The sequence below is a fragment of the Erythrolamprus reginae genome, chromosome Z (assembly GCF_031021105.1).
Source record: "Erythrolamprus reginae isolate rEryReg1 chromosome Z, rEryReg1.hap1, whole genome shotgun sequence".
Taxonomy (NCBI): Eukaryota; Metazoa; Chordata; class Lepidosauria; order Squamata; family Dipsadidae; genus Erythrolamprus; species Erythrolamprus reginae.
Window position 1 is genome coordinate 46,078,619 of NC_091963.1, and position 21,982 is coordinate 46,100,600.

Consider the following 21,982-nt stretch of genomic DNA (forward strand, 5'->3'; position numbering starts at 1 on the left):
TCCATGGTCTGCACTGGTTGCCGATTGGTTTCTGGACACAATTCAAAGTGTTGGTAATGACTTATAAAGCCCTACATGGCATCCAACCAGACTACTTACGGGACCACCTTCTGCCTTATAAATCCCTGCAGCTGATTAGGTCCCACAGAGTTGGCCTTCTCCAGGTCCTGTCAACCAGACAATGTCATGTGGCGGGGCCTAGGGGAAGAGCCTTCTCTGTAGGGGTCCTGACCCTCTGGAACCAGCTTCCCCCAGAGATTCATACTGCCCCCACCCTCCTTGCCTTCCGCAAGAGTCTTAAGACTCATCTATGTCGCTGGGGTTGGGGCAATTAGACCTTGCCCCTCTGACCAATAAATGTGATGTATGGTATGATTGGATTGGATTGTCTGACTGAGTGTTATATAGGGTTTTTAATTGTACTTTTTAATATATTAGATTTGTTCTACATGCTTTGTTTTATACTTATTCTGTGAGCCTCCCCGAGTTTTCGGAGAGGGGCGGCATACAAATCTAATGAATTGAATTGAATTGAATTATGCCACTGATGTTCCAATCAACGTTTGGGATTGGGGCAAAAATCCGGCATGATTAATCTCCTGGGCTTGATCGGAAGGAAGGAGGATTCAGATGGAGGACAACTGTATTGTTGTGGAAGCTTCACAAATCCTGGTGGTCCGAGAGGGCCATCAATTTCAATATCCTTCTGGACGAAGTGACAGTGACCAGAAAGGCAGTTTTCAAAGACAGATACCAGAGATTTTGTATCTCAGAGGTTCGAAAGGAGAAGAGGTTAGTGTCTGAAGTACCAAGGCAAGATACCAGAAGGGGTAGCAATGAACTATCTGAGGCTTCAAATTAGTAGTCCCTTCTCTTGTGAGTGCTCCTTTTCCACCTCAGGTCATGTCTGATTCTGAAGAGGATGAGCCAGGCCCCTCTGGGTACCCTGGGCAGGAGGGCTGCCAGAGGAAGCTGAGAGCGAGAGTGAGGCAGAAAGTGACTTGGGAGAGCCTGAGGGTACTGATGTGACATTGGGAGATTGGTCTCAGTCAGACAGTGAAGAAGATATTATTTATTAGACTTGTATACCGCCCCTCTCCGAGGACCCGGAGCAGTAGAAAACAATTGGATAAATTCTCACTATAGAAGAATGGCCAGAAGGTGAGAGGAGATCCAAAGTAAAAGGTATTAATGCATAGCCTTAGTTCTTTGACGTGATGTCACTTCCAGGCAATATAAAGGAATGGGGTTGTGGGTAATAGGGCGTGGAACCTCAATGTTCATTGTATGGAAGAGACGAGAAACTGGGATGTGCTTGAAAAGAAGTTCTAAAATCAAGGTTTTTTACCTCAAAAGACAATCTGTACTGTATTTCTGTGCTAGGAAAAGTTGTCAGTGAACTAATGCATATGTTTTGAGTAATTGAATGGGTGTTACGTAAGGAATGTAGATAAAGACTGAGTTTGGCGCCCTTCCCGGATCCAGATCAAAGCTGATTCTAAATGAGATAGAATCTGCTCCTATGCAACTTTTAACCCTGCGTTTACATTCATGTATTTTGCTTAGGTTTTTAATAAAGAGCGAGTTTTATTAATAAGAGGTGGTTTTCTGGAGCTTGGAATTCATTAGATTCCTGCAAAACAGAACACCTTCCAGAAACCACGGACCTACGGGTAATGAGACAGGGATTGTAGATTATCAATATAAATGGCAGTCAATAAAACCATCATCTGCCTGCATAGCGTATTGGGCTCTAAATCCTGAACAAACCCTTCCTACAGGAACTCTAGCACCTGGCGGATCGAGACGGCAAAAGGATTAAAGCCAGATTTTGATCACAATTTGCAATAGGCCCTCCTCAATGCATCTTAAATGCGGTTCATGGATGCCCGCCTGCTACAGGAAATCCCCTCCAAGTGCCATATAGCTAGTTGTAGCCACTGGGGCTCTGAAAGGAATAGAGCCCCTTGACAGAGGGAAATCCTGTGGTCAGGAATCCTCCAAGGGGACGATACCGATAGGCCCACCAGATCCGCAAACCAAGGGCATCAGGACCATTGGGGTGCAATGAGGAGAATCCTCACCCTCTCTATTAGGATCTTTTGAACCACCATCTGGATGAGTAGAAGAGGGAGAAATGCATATAGCAGCCTGGAGGCCAGGGACTACAGATTGCATTGGTCCATTCCATGCTGGGCATGGGAAATCTGGCAAAGACCCTCGGCAGATGAGTGTTAGCCTTAGTTGCAAAAAAGGTCCACTATGGGCTGGCCAAATATCTGGACTAATGATTGAAATAGATCTGGAGTTGTCTATGGTGGACCTATTTAACCAGACTGCCTGCACATTCGATATTCCATATATCTGTTCCACCCAAATCGACTGTAAATTCTGCCCTGACCATAGTCTCTTTGCCTCCTTCATGAGCTGATGGGACCTGGTGCCCCCTTGATGATTAATATGGGCCAAAGTGGCCACATTGCCCACCAAGACTAGCACATGGGAATTCCATATCAAGTGTTGGAAATGTTTAGTGCCAGAAATATAGCCCAAAGCTTGAAGAGGTTGATGTTGACCTTGGGCAAGTCCAATTGGGACCAACGACCCTGAATCACTTGATTTAATACGTGGGCTTCTCACCCGTACAGACGTGCATCCATTTTGTTGGTTGTTCTGGTGGGTTCTGTGAACAAAGAGCCCTTCATAACTGCCTCAGATGTCCACCAACACAATGATTAATGGACTGCTGGTGGCACTATTATTTTGGATCTGGAGTGGTGGTTCGCATTTGCTAGTGTGGTAAGAGTCACCATTGGGAAAAAAGAGACAATGGAACTCTCCGACATCAGCACACCTATTGCACCAGAAATGCAATGCTGGCTCATCTGTCAGGAGACAGCAAAACCTCACATGTTGTGGTGTCGATGGTAACTCCAAGGTGGAAGAAGGTGGTGGTAGGTGTGAGGTTGCTTTTTGCATGGTTGACTGAGATGCTGTGAGCTTGTAGAATGAATGTTGTGGAAACCAGGTCTTTGCTTGCTCGAAGGACAGAGGTTAACTGGATGAGAATATCTTCTAAATAACATTGAATTCTTATAGGACTTGCCCTGAGATATGCTGCCGCCACCACCACAATTTTCATAAATGTTATGGGTGCTGATAAGAGGCCAAACGGCATGGCACAGTACTGACAATGGTGCCCTGACACACAGAAGCACAGGAATTGTCTTTGTGACAGTCACACCAGCTGTCTACAGATCTATGAAGGTTAGCCAATATGGCCATGCACCCAGGATGGAACTGAAGCACCTGTAAGTTATGTGGCTGTTGAACCGCTTCAGATCTAACATGGCTCTCCAACCCCCACGAGCCCTTGGGGACTAAGAATATGATTGAGTAAAAACCTAGACCCTCCTGGTCCAAGGGAACTGTTTCTATTGCTGAAATGTCCAACAGGTGTTGAATCTCTGCTTCTAAATTCTGGAACCCCCTCTTGCCAGGTTACTATGGGTGTTTTGGCCATCTCCAGCTGATGCTAGGCTTTGGCAAATTCCTTTTCAAGACCCCTAAGGCGGCACTCAGAATCCTTAAGGTCAGCTGAGGAGGCTGTACTGGTACTTGATTTCTTGGCTTTAGATTGTTCCGGGGCACTTTTAGAAGGAAGTTCCTTGGATGACTCTAAAGTGTGCAATAGGGTTGATATTCCTGGAGGCGTCGGCAATATGGTAAATGATTTAGCTTTACTAGATAAATGGTCAAAGCAATGGAAACTGCAGTTTAATGTTTCCAAATGTAAAATAATGCACTTGGGGAAAAGGAATCCTCAATCTGACTATTGTATTGGCAGTTCTGTGTTAGCAAATACTTCAAAAGAAAAGGATTTAGGCGTAGTGATTTCTGACAGTCTCAAAATGGGTGAACAGTGCAGTCAGGCAGTAGGGAAAGCAAGTAGGATGCTTGGCTGCATAGCTAGAGGTATAACAAGCAGGAAGAGGGAGATTATGATCCCGCTATATAGAATGCTGGTGAGACCACATTTGGAATACTGTGTTCAGTTCTGGAGACCTCACCTACAAAAAGATATTGACAAAATTGAACGGGTCCAAAGACGGGCTACAAGAATGGTGGAAGGTCTTAAGTATAAAACGTATCAGGAAAGACTTAATGAACTCAATCTGTATAGTCTGGAGGACAGAAGGAAAAGGGGGGACATGATCGAAACATTTAAATATATTAAAGGGTTAAATAAGGTCCAGGAGGGAAGTGTTTTTAATAGGAAAGTGAACACAAGAACAAGGGGACACAATCTGAGGTTAGTTGGGGGAAAGATCAAAAGCAACATGAGAAAATATTATTTTACTGAAAGAGTAGTAGATCCTTGGAACAAACTTCCAGCAGACGTGGTAGATAAATCCACAGTAACTGAATTTAAACATGCCTGGGATAAACATATATCCATCCTAAGATAAAATACAGAAAATAGTATAAGGGCAGACTAGATGGACCATGGGGTCTTTTTCTGCCGCCAGACTTCTATGTTTCTATGTTTCTATGATTATCTCACCACCAGCATAAGTAGATGCCATCTCTACTGTAGATGTAGATGATCTAGACCAGTGATTTTCAACCTTTTTTGAGCCGTGGCACAGTTTTTACATTTATGAAACCCTGGGGCACATTGAGCGGGGTGGGGGGCTAAAAAAAGTTTGGACAAAAAAAATATCTCTCTTCCTCCCTTTCGCTCTATTTCTCTCTCCCTCTTTCTCTCCCTTCCTTCCTCTTTCTTTCTCTCTCCATCCCTCTTTCTCTTCCTTCCTCTCTTTTTTTGCTCTCTTTCTGTCTCCGTCCCTACCTCCTTCTATTTCTTTCTCTCTCTCTCCTTCCCTCCCCCCCTCTCTCTCTTGCTTTCTTTCTCTCTTTCTCTCTCTCTTGCTTTCTTTCTCTTGTTCTCTTTCTCTCTCTCTTTCTTTCTTTCTCTCTCTCTTGTTCTTTCTCTCTCTCTCTCTCTTTCTCTCTCTTGCTTTCTTTCTCTTTCTTTCTCTCTCTGAGCTTTGCGGCACACCTGACCATATCTCACGGCACACTAGTGTGCCACGGCACACTGGTTGAAAAACACTGATCTAGACGCAATGAGGATCTTCATTATGGATGAATCCAAACATGGAGAGGATTGTGGTTTGCACCCACACCGATGTTGGCACCTGAGCCAAGATGTTCTACTGCAACTTTCAAATGGAGCAATATCCCTGAGATATTAACTCCTGTATCTCAGTTCAAAACTGGAGAGATAGGCAAATGGGAATATTACCCCTTAGGGTAAGGACTCTTGAAGAGCCTTGTAAAGGCTGTTTGAAAATATAAAAGGTGGTGGTTGTCATCCAGAGCCCCAGGGACCTACACACTCACCACTACCAATAGGTCTCCTTTGGGAAGAATGAGGTTTGTAGAGTTTAGCTGCTGCTGCTGCAAGAGCCACTATTCCAAGGAGAAAAAAAACGGTGCCTACTATAGCGAGACTCCTCACCTTGCTCTAGTAGCCAGCAGACATAAATTTAAAGGTTGCAGCTTGCAACCGCCAGGCCATTTTATTTTGGCGTGAAAATTGGGCTCACAAAATAGCGGCCACCATATGAGCCGATACACTCAGCAGCTCCGCTAGAAAAATTAAGTCTGGGAGATTTTCTCTGTCAGCGCTAAACAGCTGAACTATTAAAGAGTATTACTCCTTCGGCTGGCTTATCCAAACCTGGAGTATAGCTCATGGAGAGCAGGGACTTCAGCACTTACTGTCGCTCAACTGGTCTGCTCGTCACTGCTGGTAATAAAAATGACAGGGAAGCAAGCCGCTCCCAACGCTTCACAGCTGACTGTAAAAAGCAGAGTATACAACTGCTCTCTTTATCTCTCACCCTTTTTACCGACATTAAGAGTCCAAGCACTTTTGTCTGTTGTTAAAGAACTGAGGATAAGAAATTATATGTCCCTTTATCTCAACTGAGTTTAAAGAACTGACCCAAACCAGAACCCATGGAACAGAGGAGAATTGACTAGATCTATTTTTAACTCAGTCCCCTAGCAATGACAGAAATTAATGTCTCATGCTTGGACTCTCTAAGTAGCGCATAGGAGAATTTAAACATTATCTCCTATCGCAGCTCAATTTTATTTAGAAAGAGTTCTCTCAGCAGGAGAACTTCCAATAGTGTGAACTCCTATCTTTGGGATCAATCAGCACATTTTTTCTATGCATCCTTTGCATATTTTACGACATGTCATAAATTGTAAAAAAATTTATAGAGGTATAAGCCAGCAGGCTGTCTGCCAGTTATTCTTAGTGCATTTTGTCATCACTACAAAGAGGCCTGACTCTTGGTTTGGGAACCCTTGGCAACAAGTCATTTCAAGAATATTTCTGCACTACAGAGTCACAAAAATTTACCCATCTGGGACAACAACATTCCAAGAAACTATGGTAGTTCTAGAGTTTATAATGAAAAGCTGTGTGTGTGGGCCACCTGCTTGACTTTTTGCCATGCCCCTAGATGGTGCTCATTTGGAAGCAATGCAGTAAATGTAAAAAGTGACTAGTTCTGGCCACCTGGTGCTTCTTGGAATACTCAGCCAAAAAAATTAATTAAACAAATCTCAGGGCAGGCAGCAGGGATTGTTCCTGCTAAGGCATCAGAGACTTGGCATTTGCTCAAAGATGTAAGTTTCCAATTTTGGCAAGGGGGTACAAAAAAAATCCCCTTCAGGCAGATTAAATACTTGCATCATTCTGTTTTGTAAAACAGTCATAAATATGCTGTTTTATAATCTGAGATGCCTATCCACCATATATCTATGGTGGATAGTGCCACCATTGTGCAATCATTGCATGTGATTTCTCTTAAAGCATTCAGCTTTTGTTAAAACTGGGGAACTTGTGAAATCATAAATGCTTAGAATTATTTGTCAAGGTTCCAGATGTTTGTTTGTTTTTTTGTTTGTTTGTTTGTTTGTTTGTTTGTTTGTTCGTTCGTTCGTTTGTTCATTCATTCATTTATTAGATTTGTATGCCGCCCCTCTCCGTAGATTCGGGGCGGCTCACAACAATAACAAGAACAATGTAAAAAACAAATCTAATAATTTAAAAAACACTAAAAACCCCATTATTAAAAGCAAACACACACACAAACATTCCATGTATAAACTGTATAAGCCCGGGGGAGATGTGTCCGTTCCCCCATGCCTGACGGCAGAGATGGGTCTTAAGAACTTTACGAAAGGCAAGGAGGGTGGGGGCAGTTCTAATCTCCGGGGGGAGCTGGTTCCAGAGGGTCGGGGCCGCCACAGAGAAGGCTCTTCTCCTGGGTCCCGCTAAACGACATTTATATTTACAATGGTCTAAGAACAGTTTTTATTTCATATACAATCCCCCCAACAATATCCTGAACTAACAGGAGGTGAACAAATGATGAAAGCTTATTCTGTGTTTACATTTAAAAAAAATTTTTTTTTTCTATTCTATTATTCTGTTCAATTTTCCAGGGGATTTTCATCTTCAATTCAGAGTGGTCTTCATTTCAGAAACCTGGATCAAGCCTAGATGCCTACACAGAAGCTTTACATTAAGTGAAAGGATGATACTAAATATTATATTTTGTTTTATGTTTGGTATGAATGTGTTGTTTGGTTTTTTAAATAATGATAGGGTTTTATATGTTTTTTTTAATATTAGATTTGTTCTACTATAATATTGTTTTTATTATTGCTGTCAGCCGCCCCGAGTCTTCGGAGAGGGGCAGCATACAAATCTAATAAATAATAATAATAATAATAATAATAATAATAATAATAATTATTATTATTATTATTATTATTATTATTATTATTATTATTATTATTATTATTATTATATGTTGGGAACAATAGTAGCAGAGGCCAGGGGAATGTAGACATCTAGAGAGTTAAAGAATGTTGAACAAAACGTTCCTTTTTTAGAGTGGGTGAGTCTTTTATTGAATTTAGATCAAGGTAAATAATAGGGACTACATATAACATTTCTGAAGAGAAAAAGGTCACAGTGGTTGGCTAGTAATCCAAAGGGGGGCTTTTTCACATACAAGCAGAACCAGGGTTTGCTGTTTTATTTGTTTTGGGGGAACCAATTCTGGGTGACATGAGTTATAAAGTTAATTTAACAGCTTGTGGATATACAGGTAGTACTCAATTCATTTAGTGACCATTCAAAATCACAACAGCACTATCATGAAATATTGAGAAACCATGCAACCAATCTGCAGTCCTTTTGACTGTGGTTGACACTCTACCTATGAGTGTCACAAAACAAATTGATTTACTGTATTTTGGAATATAAGATGCATCCTTTTCTCCAAAAAAAGAAAGGGAAAATTTGGGTGCATCTTAGACTTATGTAGCCCTGCCTAGCCTCTCAAAGGAAGGTTTCAGAGGCTGAAAAAAGCCTCTGAAACAGAGCTTCAAAAAAAGCCTCTGAAATGGACATTCAGAGGCAGGAAAAAAAACAAGGCATGAAGCTCATAACCAATGAACCTGTTGCTAAAATTCACCTCTCTAGGAACAGCTGACTGGGTATATTCTGGGAGGCCAATCCACCCACCAATCAGCTTTTTTCTTATTTTCCTCCCAAAAAACTAAGGTGCATCTTCTACTCTGGTGCATCTTATAGTCCAAAAAATACTGTATTTTATAAAACTGTCAATCACATTTGTGATGGGTTTAATTGTATATGCTATTTTAAATGTAGGTATTATCTAATTCTGATTTTTATCAGAAACACTATTTCTGAATATTGTGGGGAGAATATTGGAATATTGTACAACATATTCAAGATTTACCTTAGAGATAAGATAAAAGAGACTACCTGATTTTTGTGGATCTAGACTATGATATGCTCTAACCCAGACTTTTTTTATAGTCCACGAGCTGCAATCAGCCTTTTGGCTGTCTCTATCTAGCCTGTGGCAGTACCTGTGGCAGTGGCAGAATAGGGTGGCAGTAGGGGGAGAGGAGAGGCACGAGGGGTAGTGGAGGATGGGGCAATGGTCTTCTACAACAGTCCCTGTTTCTCATGTGGTCCCTTGAGAAAATTAATTGCCAACCCCTTCTCTTGCCACTTCAAACATGCAGTAGAAACAGAATAACACTATTGCACTTTTTTTTTAAAAAAAAGATTGACTAGTCTAGCAGTTTTCAAAAAGCACTGTTTTAAAAGCGATGAATGCTTCCATGTATTTGGTCAGTGATATCACTGCATCAAGTAACTTAAAATACAAATTTTATTCTAACTTTATATTTGGAATGGTAACAGAAATCAGTAAAGGAAAATGTTAATTACTATCTAAGAGAACTCTAAGGAACAATGACTGTCAGGTAAGTCTATGCAAAAGAATTTGTACACATATCTGAAAGCGTTACAGCCTAATCACACATCTAAAAACAACGCATGTTCAAATGAAATGTCTACAGACTCATTAGCAGGCAGCCATTCTATTATAATCATGCATAATACCAGTAGTGCCTTGAGCCTATGCCAATGACAACAGCATAAATTTTGCATCTCATTTCTGTAGTCATAAAATTAATGATCAGTTTAAAAATAATTCTTTATAAAAAGTTGTTACACAAAGAAAAAGCACACGTGTGTTCCTATAATGTAGCCAAGAGGATAATTAAGAGGCTAATGTTCATTAAAATAGCTTTCCCAGAACATTTTGATTTATCCCAGAATATTTTGTTATAAGTTTCATTAATTAAGCACAGTTAATGTTTACTGGAAATAATACTGTTCCTACATTTTTTTTCTTCTGCAATATGACACCTTATGTTGTGATAGTAGTATATTTTGCGTCACTTGCACAGTGGCAGGCCTTCCTTTATTAAACAGTACTTGTACATTTGTTTTATAGTAAATTTGGTTATTGATCCAATAGATGATGATATTGCTTTAATACAGGAAACTAGATATCCAGTCATTGTGAGTAGAAGTTACTCTTTAATTTGCATTTATCACAATAAAGACTTCAAATTGATTTTGCATCAAGGAATTATCAAGGAATTTTTGCTTTTTTGCATGAAATAAACTTCCCATATTAAATAACTTTAATCAAAAATAGTGCCAATTTTTACCTTCTGCCAAAAAACTACAAAAAACATTTATCAGTATTTACTATACTTTAATTATTAAATTATAAAAAAACTGGTGGAATTTTTTATCAACAAATACTTACACACATATATATTCTATGCACTCTAATGCTAAATTTTGTATTTCAATTATTATCTCAGGATTTGACAGTCAGCACTTGCTGCAATTTCAGGAATTTAATACTAACTCCTCTGGGTGTTCAACATGTTCAAGAAGTTGGCCTAGATGACAAGAATATAGGCTGAACTTTATTGGAATTCAAGAATCTGGACATCTTATGAGTACCAGTAGTAATTACTATAACAAATGTAAACAACGGTATTACTCTTGAATAGATCCCAATGAGTGACAATTTCCCTTTCCCTTCCTTAAACTCTTCCTTTCCTCCTTTCCTCATCTCTGTCCCTTCCTCTGTCCCTCCTTCCCTGTCCACAAGAATTCCTGCTAGCTTCCCCATTTACTCTTCTTCTGAGAAACTTACTGGGAGAAAGTCAATTGGGAAGCCAATAGGAAGTTTGTTGCCGATCAATTTCCGGTCACAATTCAAAGTGTTGGTTATGACCTATAAAGCCCTTCATGGCATCAGACCAGAATATCTCCGGGACCACCTTCTGCCGCACGAATCCCAGCGACCAGTTAGGTCCCACAGAGTTGGCCTTCTCCGGGTCCCGTCGACTAAACAATGTCATTTGGCGGGACCCAGGAGAAGAGCCTTCTCTGTGGCGGCCCCGACCCTCTGGAACCAGCTCCCCCCAGATATCAGAGTTGCCCCCACCCTCCTTGCCTTTCGCAAGCTCCCTAAAACCCACCTCTGTTGTCAGGCATGGGGGAATTGAAATTTTTTCCCTTCCCCCTAGGCTTATAGAATTTATACATGGTATGCTTGTTTGTATGATGGGTCTCTTAAATTGGGGTTTTTTAGATTATTTTTTAATATTAGATTTGTTACATTGTCTTTTTTATTGTTGTTAGCCGCCCCGAGTCTTCGGAGAGGGGCAGCATACAAATCTAATAATAAAATAAAATAAAATAAAATAAAATAAAATAAAATAAAATAAAATAAAATAAAATAAATAAGTTGTCAGTTCAAGGCCAGCATATATAAGTAAGTGGCTGCTGCCAGATAGGGAAAGAACAAGGTGTGTGCAGATCATGAATGCTATTCCAGAGTGTGTGAGGGTACTGTGAGTGTTGGGAACAGTGTTTGGGTGTATGTAAGAGATTCCATGCAGGTCAAGGAGAGTGTCTGATTAAGTGCAGTGAGTCGAGTAGGGCAGTGTTTCCCAACCTTGGCAAGTTGAAGATATCGGGACTTCAACTCCCAGAATTCCCCAGCCAGCATTTGCTGCCTGGGGAATTCTGGGAGTTGAAGTCCAAATATCTTCAACTTGCCAAGGTTGGGAAACACTGGAGTAGGGTACATCAGTATACGTGACAAATGGAGAACAGGCCACATCATATAAAACAGGGAGTAGTGCAGGTCAACAAGGATGTATGGGCATTAATGGATAAGAGATGATGTGTGGATCAAATAAGGCATCATGGGATAGTGCAGGTCAAATAGAATGCATGGGGTTACAAGGATATGTGAGAAATGCTGTGCTGGTTGGAGATTATGTTGAACGAACTGTGGGACAGGACGGATGCCTGGGGTGCTTGGGAGGAGTATGCAAGAGATGCCATGAAAATCATGGACAGTGTGTGGAGACACAAGATGGAGCAGAGAGGTGATACATTGGGAAAGCACAATGAGGAGAACAGATCGGAAATGGTGTATGGGGATGCCATGCAGGGCAGGAAAGACACACGAAGTGTGGCCTGGCTCAGGAAACATTTATACAGACATGCAATAAGTAACACACACTTCAGGAAAGGCATGCTATGGATGACATAGGCCAGGGAGGTGCACAGGAGATACTAACAAGTGTCAGTACTGGAAGCTATTTTTTTTTATTGGAGCTTCCAAGGCTGCCACATTTAGTGCCTGGGAAACCGGGAGAGAGGATTGCAAGGAACCGGTGAGAGATTAGCCCTAACAAAAATTATTTTCTCTGGATGTCAAGGACACTCAGCCTGCACCTGGATGGGAATGATCTCCAGTTGGGACATTAAAATGATTGGAGCATGTGATAGACTGGTGGGTGCAGGGGGTGGATCCTCGACTTTCTTTTGGGTGTGAAAAACCCGAAACTCTCAGATCCATACCTTCTTCGGAGAGAGGCAGCATACAAAGCTAAGAAATTATTATTATTATTATACCGCATCTCGGACATCAACACCCTCGAAAATGTCCAAAGATACTTCACCAGAAGAGCCCTTCACTCCTCCACTCGAAATAGAATACCCTATGAGACTAGACTTACAATCCTGGGCCTAGAAAGCTTAGAACTACGATGCCTAAAACACTATCTAAGTATTGCCCGCAAGATCATATGCTGCAATGTCCTGCCTGTCAATGACTACTTCAGCTTCAACCGCAACAACACAAGAGCACGCAACAGATTCAAACTTAATGTTAACCGCTCCAAACTTGACTGTAAAAAATATGACTTTAACAATCAAGTTGTCGAAGCGTGAACTCATTACCGGACTCAGTAGTGTTAACCCTTAACCCCCAACATTTCTCCCTTAGACTATCCACGATTGACCTCTCCAGGTTCCTAAGAGGTCAGTAAGGGGCGTACATAAGTGCACCAGTGTGCCTTTCATCCCCTGTCCAATGGTATCTCCTTTATCTCATGTATCTTTTCTTCCTTTCATATATCTTCTCTATTTTTATATCTTTTCTTCTATCCTTTTCTTTATATATATATATATATTACTATATGTCTATTCTCTTCAATATGTACTGTGTATTGGACAAATAAATAAATGAATGAATGAATGAATAAATAAATAAATAAATAATAAAAATAAACTTGATGAGCATCAAATAATGTGTTAGGTAGACCATTGTCCTTGAACGCTATACTGGGGACCCAGAATCTTTAAAAATCCAAGCACAAAAGAACAACACAGAGAATGCATAAATGGCAAAGTACTTGACTCACATACTAAGGACAAGAGTAATGGGTTCAGGAAACAAGATGGCAATACAACCACGAGCTGCAATAAATTCACACACACTCTGTGCATAAGGTTATATATTCCATTTAATAGATCAGAAACACCCCCAACTTTCACAGGCTTAACAGTTTTCTCACCAGAAGCAATAAGGATATGCATGCATAAGATTTTATGAATGAGCCTACCTTAATACACCATCTGCTTAGGATCTAGGTTGTTAGATTCATGCTTGAAGGAATGCTTTTATGCAGATGCACTTTGTGTATTACAATATATCAGAAAGCCAACCTGATATTTAAGTATGCATTACCATACAATCTTTGTAATACTATCCTTTTTCCAATTCAATGCCCATCCCCATAATCACATCATTGCAGCAAAAAGAACAGCACAAGTTATTTTAAAAAGAAGAAGAGAATAAAGAAAAACTGATGTCTTTATTTTGCTAAAAGATAAAAAAAAATCCCAACAAAAACTTGGGAAAAGTGAGAGGAATTCAACCCAGGATGTGTGTGTGTTTATATTATGTCAACTTTAAATTGAATTTTAAAATTCAAAAAACAAATCCGCCCTGCATTAAACAGAAGTATTCCAAACTGAAAGCATCTATTTTTTAAATCAGGGTAGGGTGATGTAAGCTTGACATATTTTCCTCTTTTCAAAAACATATATCAGGATACTTCTCTACAAAATTGATATGACTAGTTTTGAGTTTAAACCATTCTGAACACCCCAACTTTAACTCTACTGCCTTTCCTGACACTATGCCCTTATGGTCCTTAGCAGTCAAAAAAATTGTTTTTAAAAATGTTGCTACCTGCATCTCACTAGTCTACCGGGATAAGCAATCTGATCCCTGTATATGAAAATTATCCTTGGTTTGGAATCAATTTGAGGAATGGCTTTGGGCAAATATTAATTAATATTTACTTTTAATCACTGCTTTGAAAAATGTAAAACCCAAATTGGATTACATTAGAAAATCAGAAAGCTTTTTTTATTCTTTTGCATCTAAATTCAGTGAACAAACCAATTCCACCCTATACTTGGAGATAATTCTGAAAACTTTGAAAATGAACACACAAATTCCTAAAACAATGGAGCAAAGTTGTTATTTTAGGGACTGGCAGCAAAAATGTGTAGGCAATCCTGAAAATATCCTGCCTGAAGGCAGGCCTATAAACTCATATATAAACTATAAACATAAAATGAAATAAGTAAATGTTACTCTTTCTGGTTGTTGCTCTACTGGTGAGAGGGGGGAGAATCTACTGTAGTTCCACAGATGCTTTCTTGACCTCATGCTGTGACCCTTATACCAGCATTCACAGGCTGCAGGTCATGACCTTATGAATTAGCATCATGAAAATAAGGGCCATCTCAGGTTCAGCTTCAAAACAGGCCACTGTACCAGGCTATTTTTAATGAGATTATAAGGTCTGTTTCGAGAAATCCATTAGAAGATAATATGCAAACCACATTTCAGCTTCCCATTATTTCAATTCTTGTCCTGAAACTCTAAACTACTAAAATAAAACTATAATTTCTGCAAATCTGATAGCAAGTTGTTGTTGCCAAGCTTTTCTGGGAGAAAATATTCATGATATTTTTGCTACAATTTGCTTCTACTATTTGACCAAAGAACTCATTTATATATTTGACATATCTTATGCTGATACTTTCATTTTGTCTGCTTTTTAAACTTGCAGTCATAGGCCAAAAAATACAAAAGAAGCATGTTAAGAGCCAGATAAAAAGAGGAAACTAAAATTCACATCCAGAAGAAGAAGCTTTTGCTGGGTCAAAATCTGATTTGTAAAATGCCTTGGAAAATTCACGATGCAAGTGCATTATCTCTACTTCTATTATTTCTATAAAATGGCAATATCATGACTTAAATATTCCACTGTATTTGTCCAGCAAAGGAATAACTAATTGTTATAAGATAATTGTTTGAGGTTTTTTTCTAAAACAGCAGTAAGTAGAGCAGTGTTTTTCAACTAGTGTGCCGCGAGACATGGTCAGGTGTGCCGCGAAGCTCAGAGAGAAAGAAAGCAAGAGAGAGAGAAAGAAAGAGAGAAAGAAAGAAAGAGAGAAAGAAAGAAAGAGAAAGAAAGAAAGAGAAAGAGCGCGAGAGAAAGAGAACAAGAGAGAAAGAGAGAAAGACAGAGAGAGCAAGAGAGAGAAAGAAAACAAGAGAGAGAGAAAGAGAGGGAGGGAAGGAGGGAGAGAGAAAGATATAGAGGGAGGTAGGGAGGGAGAGAGAAAGAGCAAAATAGAGAGGAAGGAAGGAAGATAAAGAAAGAGGGATGGAGAGAGAGAGAAAGAAAGAGGAAGGAAGGGAAAGAGGGAGAAAGAAACAGAGCAAAGGGGAGGAAGAGAGAGAGATAATTTTTTTGCCCAAACTTTTTTTAGCCCCCCTCCCCTCCCCCGCTCAATGTGCCCTAGGGTTTCATAAATGTAAAAAATGTGCCGTGGCTCAAAAAAGGTTGAAAATCACTGAAGTAGAGCATAACAAGCAAAGTAAAGAATATTTTAAACGCTTTCATTAGATTTAGAATTTATATTAGAAAGCATTTTAAGCCACTGTCAATGCCATTAGCCATTGATTTCATTTGAAACAGTTTTTTCCTCTCTCAATTTTTAGTTCTTGGTTAGTGCACTTTTTTGTTTTATAAAAGTAACAGAACGTTTATTTTTTTTTAAAGGAAATGGGGAGCCTTCCATGCTTTTCTCCAGCAGGGGGAGCCAGCATACTCAACCATACCATATGTGCACAGTCTGGAATTTTCAAAAAGTGATTGAATGTACTTAAGATCAGCTTGGAAGCACAGTAGTAATAAAAATATTTAAGCCACATGCAAATGAGAAAATATACTCTTACCTATTTCAGGAAATTCTTGTGGGTAGCTGCAGGAAAGGAAAAAAAATAGGTAGGAAAAAGGATACAGTAAACGTTTGCAAATCTAAACGGTGCATTTTTTTTCAGGTTAACAAAATTAGCCCACAACTAATTATTTAAAGGCATTTTGAGCATCACTACCTCCAAAATATGATTTAAGGTTTGAAGAAGTCTTCCAGGATGTTAATATATTTGTAATGAAGAACTAATTTATTTATTTATTTATTAGATTTGTATGCTGCCCCTTTCCGTAGACTCGGGGCGGCTCACAACACAATAAAAACAGTTTATAACAAATCTAATAATTTACAATTTAAAATATTAAAAAACCCCATTATTAAACAGACATACACACAAGCATACCATACATAAATTGTATAGGCCCGGGGGAGATATCTCAGTTCCCCCATGTCTGACGGCAAAGGTGGGATTTAAGGAGTTTGCGAAAGGAGAGGAGGGTAGGGGCAGTTCTAATCTCTGGGGGGAGCTGGTTCCAGAGAGTCGGGGCCGCCACAGAGAAGGCTCTTCCCCTGGAGCCCGCCAACCGACATTGTTTAGTTGACAATGATTGTATTATATTGCACCTAAGCTAAATTATATGAAAAACAGGGGGGGAATCATCAGTACTCTGAAAAATTCACAATATGGTTTAAAAAGATTACGATAATGGTTCGATAAGTTAGTTAAAATCTGATAAACAGTATCTTTCTGGCCAACGCAAGGAAACACTTATAAGAATGTTGCTAAATATAAGGTTAAGACAGAAAAAGAAACACAATATATCTAGAATCATTCTGAGGATTTGTGAGGATTATTTTCTGGTATTCAAGGATTCTTGGCCTGCTATTGATATAACAGCAAGACCTAACTTTTTCTAGTTGTTGTTGTTTTAATGTATTATACATGCTAGAGGTGTTCATTCCACTGTGGTGAGTTATAAATTAATTAAATAAACAGCAACAGACTGTGTCCATATAAACACTGCCAGAACAGAAGAGCAAAAGCTGGATACATGCTGCACTTTTAGTGTGCTAAGCATCCCTGGGGCTAGAACCTGATCCTATCATTACCATAAGCAAGCACATCACACAATTATTCTAGCACCATTTGGCACATTTGTTATATTCTTCAAGTCTGGCTCTAGTGTTAAAACTTTGCAAAGAATAAACAATTTATCACAGTTAAATGATATAGTAGTAGATGCAAATTATCCGAGGTAAGCATTATTCTTGATAGGAAAGAAAGTTTTGCTGGCAAAAAGCCACGCTATCAATGACAAATCATATCCATCACACCAACAACCTTTTCTATTACTTATCTATTTTGTCACTTCTCCAGACAATCACAACAGCACAACAGTCAGATATAATACTGTAAGCAAGTATGACATGGATCAACCATGTATCTGACAAGAATAGCGAGACATAGATAAAGGCTTTCAGCACACGTCAAGTTTCTTTCAAAAGAATATCTACTTTCATGAAGTCCAGAGAAATATTACTTTGCTCTTTTGCAATACCTTATTTTGCAAGAAATAATGGTTCAGGCTAAGATTTATATAACTAGGTAAATAGTAACCCTAGAATGGATGCAGCAAAAATTTCTAGCATTGCTAATTTCTGATAAAGAAGGCACCATTTCAAAAATTCCAGATGTATCTCCGAGACTGCCTTCTATCTCATAATTCCCAGTGAAAGGTAAGATCCCACAAAGCTGGTTTCCTCCAGGATCTGTCAGCTAAATAATATTGGCTGGCAGGCCCGCGGGAAATTAATTACCCAGTATGGTCCGCCAGTCACCAGCGCTCACAATGCACTCTATGTGCATGCACACATCTGGCGAGCATGCTCACACATGCACTCACATGTAATTTGGCTGCTGTGCATGCGCAGCATCCGAAATTTCATGTGAGGAGGCCCACACAAATGAGATTTGGGCAAAAATCACTGCTCTTTTCTTCTGAGGACGCTCACATGAGATTTTGGCAATTTTCACTGCTTTTTTGTTTCCGCGCATGCCCAAATTGTGCTCGTGCATGAAAGATTTTGGTAGGTTTTCCATATTTCTTTGCTTTGGTCCATGTGGGAAAGCAAAAAAGCAGCAAAAATCTCCAGTATTTGACCGGTTGCGCATGTGCGTGGCTCTAGACCTACCGGAGCTACGCACCTGGGCACACCGGCTGTTGCCCGCCACTGCAACTACCCCCTGAGATCCGGACTGCCCCCATTCTATTGATTTTCCAGAAAGCATTGAGGACCTGGATTTTCCAGCAGGCTTGCGGCCATTGATCTTGCAATTTTACGAGGTCCGGCCCTGAATGATATGTATGTATGTGAATTTTTAACTGTTTTAATAAAAGATTAAGAATAAATATTTTATAATGTTCTTGAATGTATTTTATATCCTATTGTAAGCCGCCCAGAGTCCTTCAGGAGTTGGGTGGCATAAAAATACAATCAATCAATAAATAAATAAATAAATAAACGAATGAATGAACAAAGGCTTCTGTAAATATTGATTGCAAGAAGAACAAGGCTAGATACCAAGTACAGTGGTACCTCTACCTAAGAACGCCTCTACTTACGAACTTTTCTAGGTAAGAACCGGATGTTTAAGATTGTTTTGCCTCTTCTCAAAAACCATTTTCCACTTACAAACCTGAGCCTCCGAAACTGTAACCAAAAAAGGCAGGGAGAAGCCTCCGTGGGGCCTCTCTAGGAATCTCCCGAGAGGAAATAGGGCTAGAAAAGGCGGGGAGAAGCCTCTGTGGGGCCTCACTAGGAATCTCCTGGGAGGAAACAGTGCCTCCACCCTCCCTGTGGTTTCCCCAGTCACACACATTATTTGCTTTTACATTTGATTCCTATGGGAAAAATTGCTTCTTCTTACAAGAAGCAATTTATTTTCTACTTAAGAATCTCGTCATGGAACGAATTAAGTTCGTAAGTAGAAGTACCACTGTATTAGGAAATTACTACAATCCCAACAATTATAGATCAACGTTGGAACTAATTACCTAGACTGCTTTGAGCATTAATTCATAAACTAGACAACTGTCAGAGATATTTTAATTCAGATTCCTGCCCTAAAAAGGATGTCAGGTTTGACGACCTAAGGATCCTGTCCAACTCTGTGATATTATTTAATCTTGTACTGGATTGTGGGGATTCTTAATAGATTTAGCTGACTGAATTACAGAACATTACTCGTAAGTTACACTTTTAGAAAAGTTTTGCTAACAATGCCTGAGTACCTAATATAATCCATCATTACATCACTGAATCATATACAAACTGCCAGAACTGCAGCCAACTTCAAGCAAAACGAAAGAAAAAAGCCAAAAGGTAAAAAAATGTAATGATCCTTTTAGTCCATTAAGAGCCATGGTGAGACAGTGGTTAGAAAGCAGTATTCAATTCAATTCAATTCAATTTATTAGATTTGTATGCCGCCCCTCTCTGAAGACTCGGGGCGGCTCACAACAATAATTAAAACAATATAACAGTAGACAAATCTAATATTAGATATTTAAGAAAAAGTATATAAAATCCCAACAATTAAAATCATACAATACATACATACCAAACATAAAATATAGAAGCTTGGGGGAGGTGTCGCAGGTTGCAAGTATAGCTCTGAGGAGCTTTGTGTATCTTGGGAGTCCATAAAATCTTGCTGAGGCAGCATCTTTCCTCTCATTTTCCAACATTTCTCTTATTTGAGTTGGCTGAGATAAGCATTCAATTGTGTGATCATCATTCCTACCTCTGATGTCTTTGCTGATCTATATGCTAGGCAGGGGTCTTAAAAGTTGGCAGCTTTAAGACTTGTGGACTTCTACTCCCAGAATTCTCCAGCCAGCTGGGAGTTGAAGTCCACAAGTCTTAAAGTTGCCAAATTTGAAGACCTCTTTGCTGAGGAATCATTAAGCAGAATGGATGCTTTCATTTCATAAAACGTTAAGGTTCATCATCATTTTTGAAACAACTTTTATCTGCCAGTTAAAATAATATTCTGATCTTGTTTCAGATCTTTCAATGTGCATTGATCCCTTAGCTGAGCATATTGTTGTTTGCATGTGACCACCATTGCAGATATGTTTGTCTGATAGCATGTTTTTCTGGCTCTTGTATCTCTACACTATGAATATGGATTCTAACACTGCTATGAATTCTCTTGGTGTGGTGTCACATATGTTAAACCCCTTATCATATTCAAATATTTGCCATTCCTGCTGGCTTAATTGTTTGTTTCATAAATCATGGATCAGGTTCCTACAGATTTAGAACATGGTTTTTAACTTTTGAATTTTATCCAATTTTTTTCCTTTTCCTTATCTATCTTTCTTTTACAAGGATCTTAATAACGTTCTGTAGGTGGATAACTCTTTCTTCTTTGAGTTGTGATAGATAATGCTCTTATGCATATTGATAGCTACTTTATACTTGCCCAATTCTAGACGCCAGTCATTGTTTAAGGCCTCTAACATATTTTGCTGAAAGCTTTTGCCATACATCTGCCTATCTCCATTAACCAGTAGTTGGTATCGTAGGCTGCATGAAAAAAACCCTTCCCAAATGCATCACTGTAGGAAGAATAGTTGTTTGTGAGTGCTATGAAAGATTGAAGTGTTTGAAGCACTAGTCACCCATATTTCTCACAAATGAAAGCAAATGTTTTTTCCAAGTTTAAATGGACAAGATGGTTGCCAAACATCTGAATTTTGTTCACTGCAATGACCAGAACTTCAAAGACTGGTTATAAGTCCCTTCATTCAGCAGCATCATAGCAAATAATGGACATTAAGCGAGGATTACCTGTAGCTATATTTCTTCTGCCACCTATTAGAGAAGAGCATTCTGATGACAGAAGCTTGAGTTTCCCCTTTTCCTTTGTTTGAAACATGAAATGAGAATATGATGGCATATAAACCCAAACTAATACACAAACAAGGGTTGAATTTATGCTGGAGCCTTTATTAATTTATTCAAAATTTTCTTATTAATAAAGGAGAAATAACAAGGATAGTCTATTTGATAGATTGGTTGCAAACCTATATACTTTTCTATACTAAATGTATTTAATACCAGGATAATTACTTACTTGGACCTTATGTCTTTCATCTTCTTCACCAAAACATCCTTTTTTTCCTTTGCTCTTTTGGATAAATTTTCACCTTTTAGGATATCTGATATGAATGTGTCAACATCTAAATCATGAAAGAATAAAGGGAGAGAGATGAGTCAAAAAAGAAATACTAATTTTCAGATGATAAATACCTCTATTATAGTTTTTTCCATAAAGCAATAAGAGCCAAACTATTTAATGGAGTTACTTTATCAGTTCCAGGCATAAAATAATTGAAAGATATTTCAAACTGCAAATTGAACAGATTTGTTCACTGCTCTGCTTATGCTTAACACAGCAGTTCAATGAACAACAGCCAAACAAGTTTTTATAAACTGTCAAAACATGTAAAATGTATCTATCTCATCTATTAGTCAAAGAATAAAATTTAGATGATAATAAATTGCTTCAACTAATATATGATTGTCCCAGAATCAAACTTGATTTGGCACTTTTATTAATAAAATAGCATTTTCAAAACAGACTTCCAGCTTTTTATTTCTTTGTCCATGCTATAGCTGATCTATCCTTTAGATAGATAGATAGATAGATAGATAGATAGATAGATAGATAGATAGATAGATAGATAGATAGATAGATAGATAGATTTTTATTGGCCAAGTGTGATTGGACACACAAGGAATTTGTCTTGGTGCATATGCTCTCAGTGTACATAAAATAAAATATACATTTGTCAAGAATCATGTGGTACGACACTT

General features: G+C 38.9%; 1 protein-coding gene across 2 annotated transcripts in view; it reads right to left on the reverse strand.

The window, feature by feature from the left end:
- Positions 1-21,982, reverse strand: part of SKAP2 (src kinase associated phosphoprotein 2) — a 182,048-nt gene that overhangs the window by 151,899 nt on the left and 8,167 nt on the right. For both annotated transcript variants that reach the window (XM_070729376.1, XM_070729377.1), the window contains exons 2-3: positions 21,240-21,345; positions 16,119-16,144 (exon numbers count right to left, since the gene is read on the reverse strand). In XM_070729376.1, the coding sequence (XP_070585477.1) occupies positions 16,119-16,144; positions 21,240-21,345 (132 nt within the window). The remainder of the gene's footprint in view (positions 1-16,118; positions 16,145-21,239; positions 21,346-21,982) is intronic.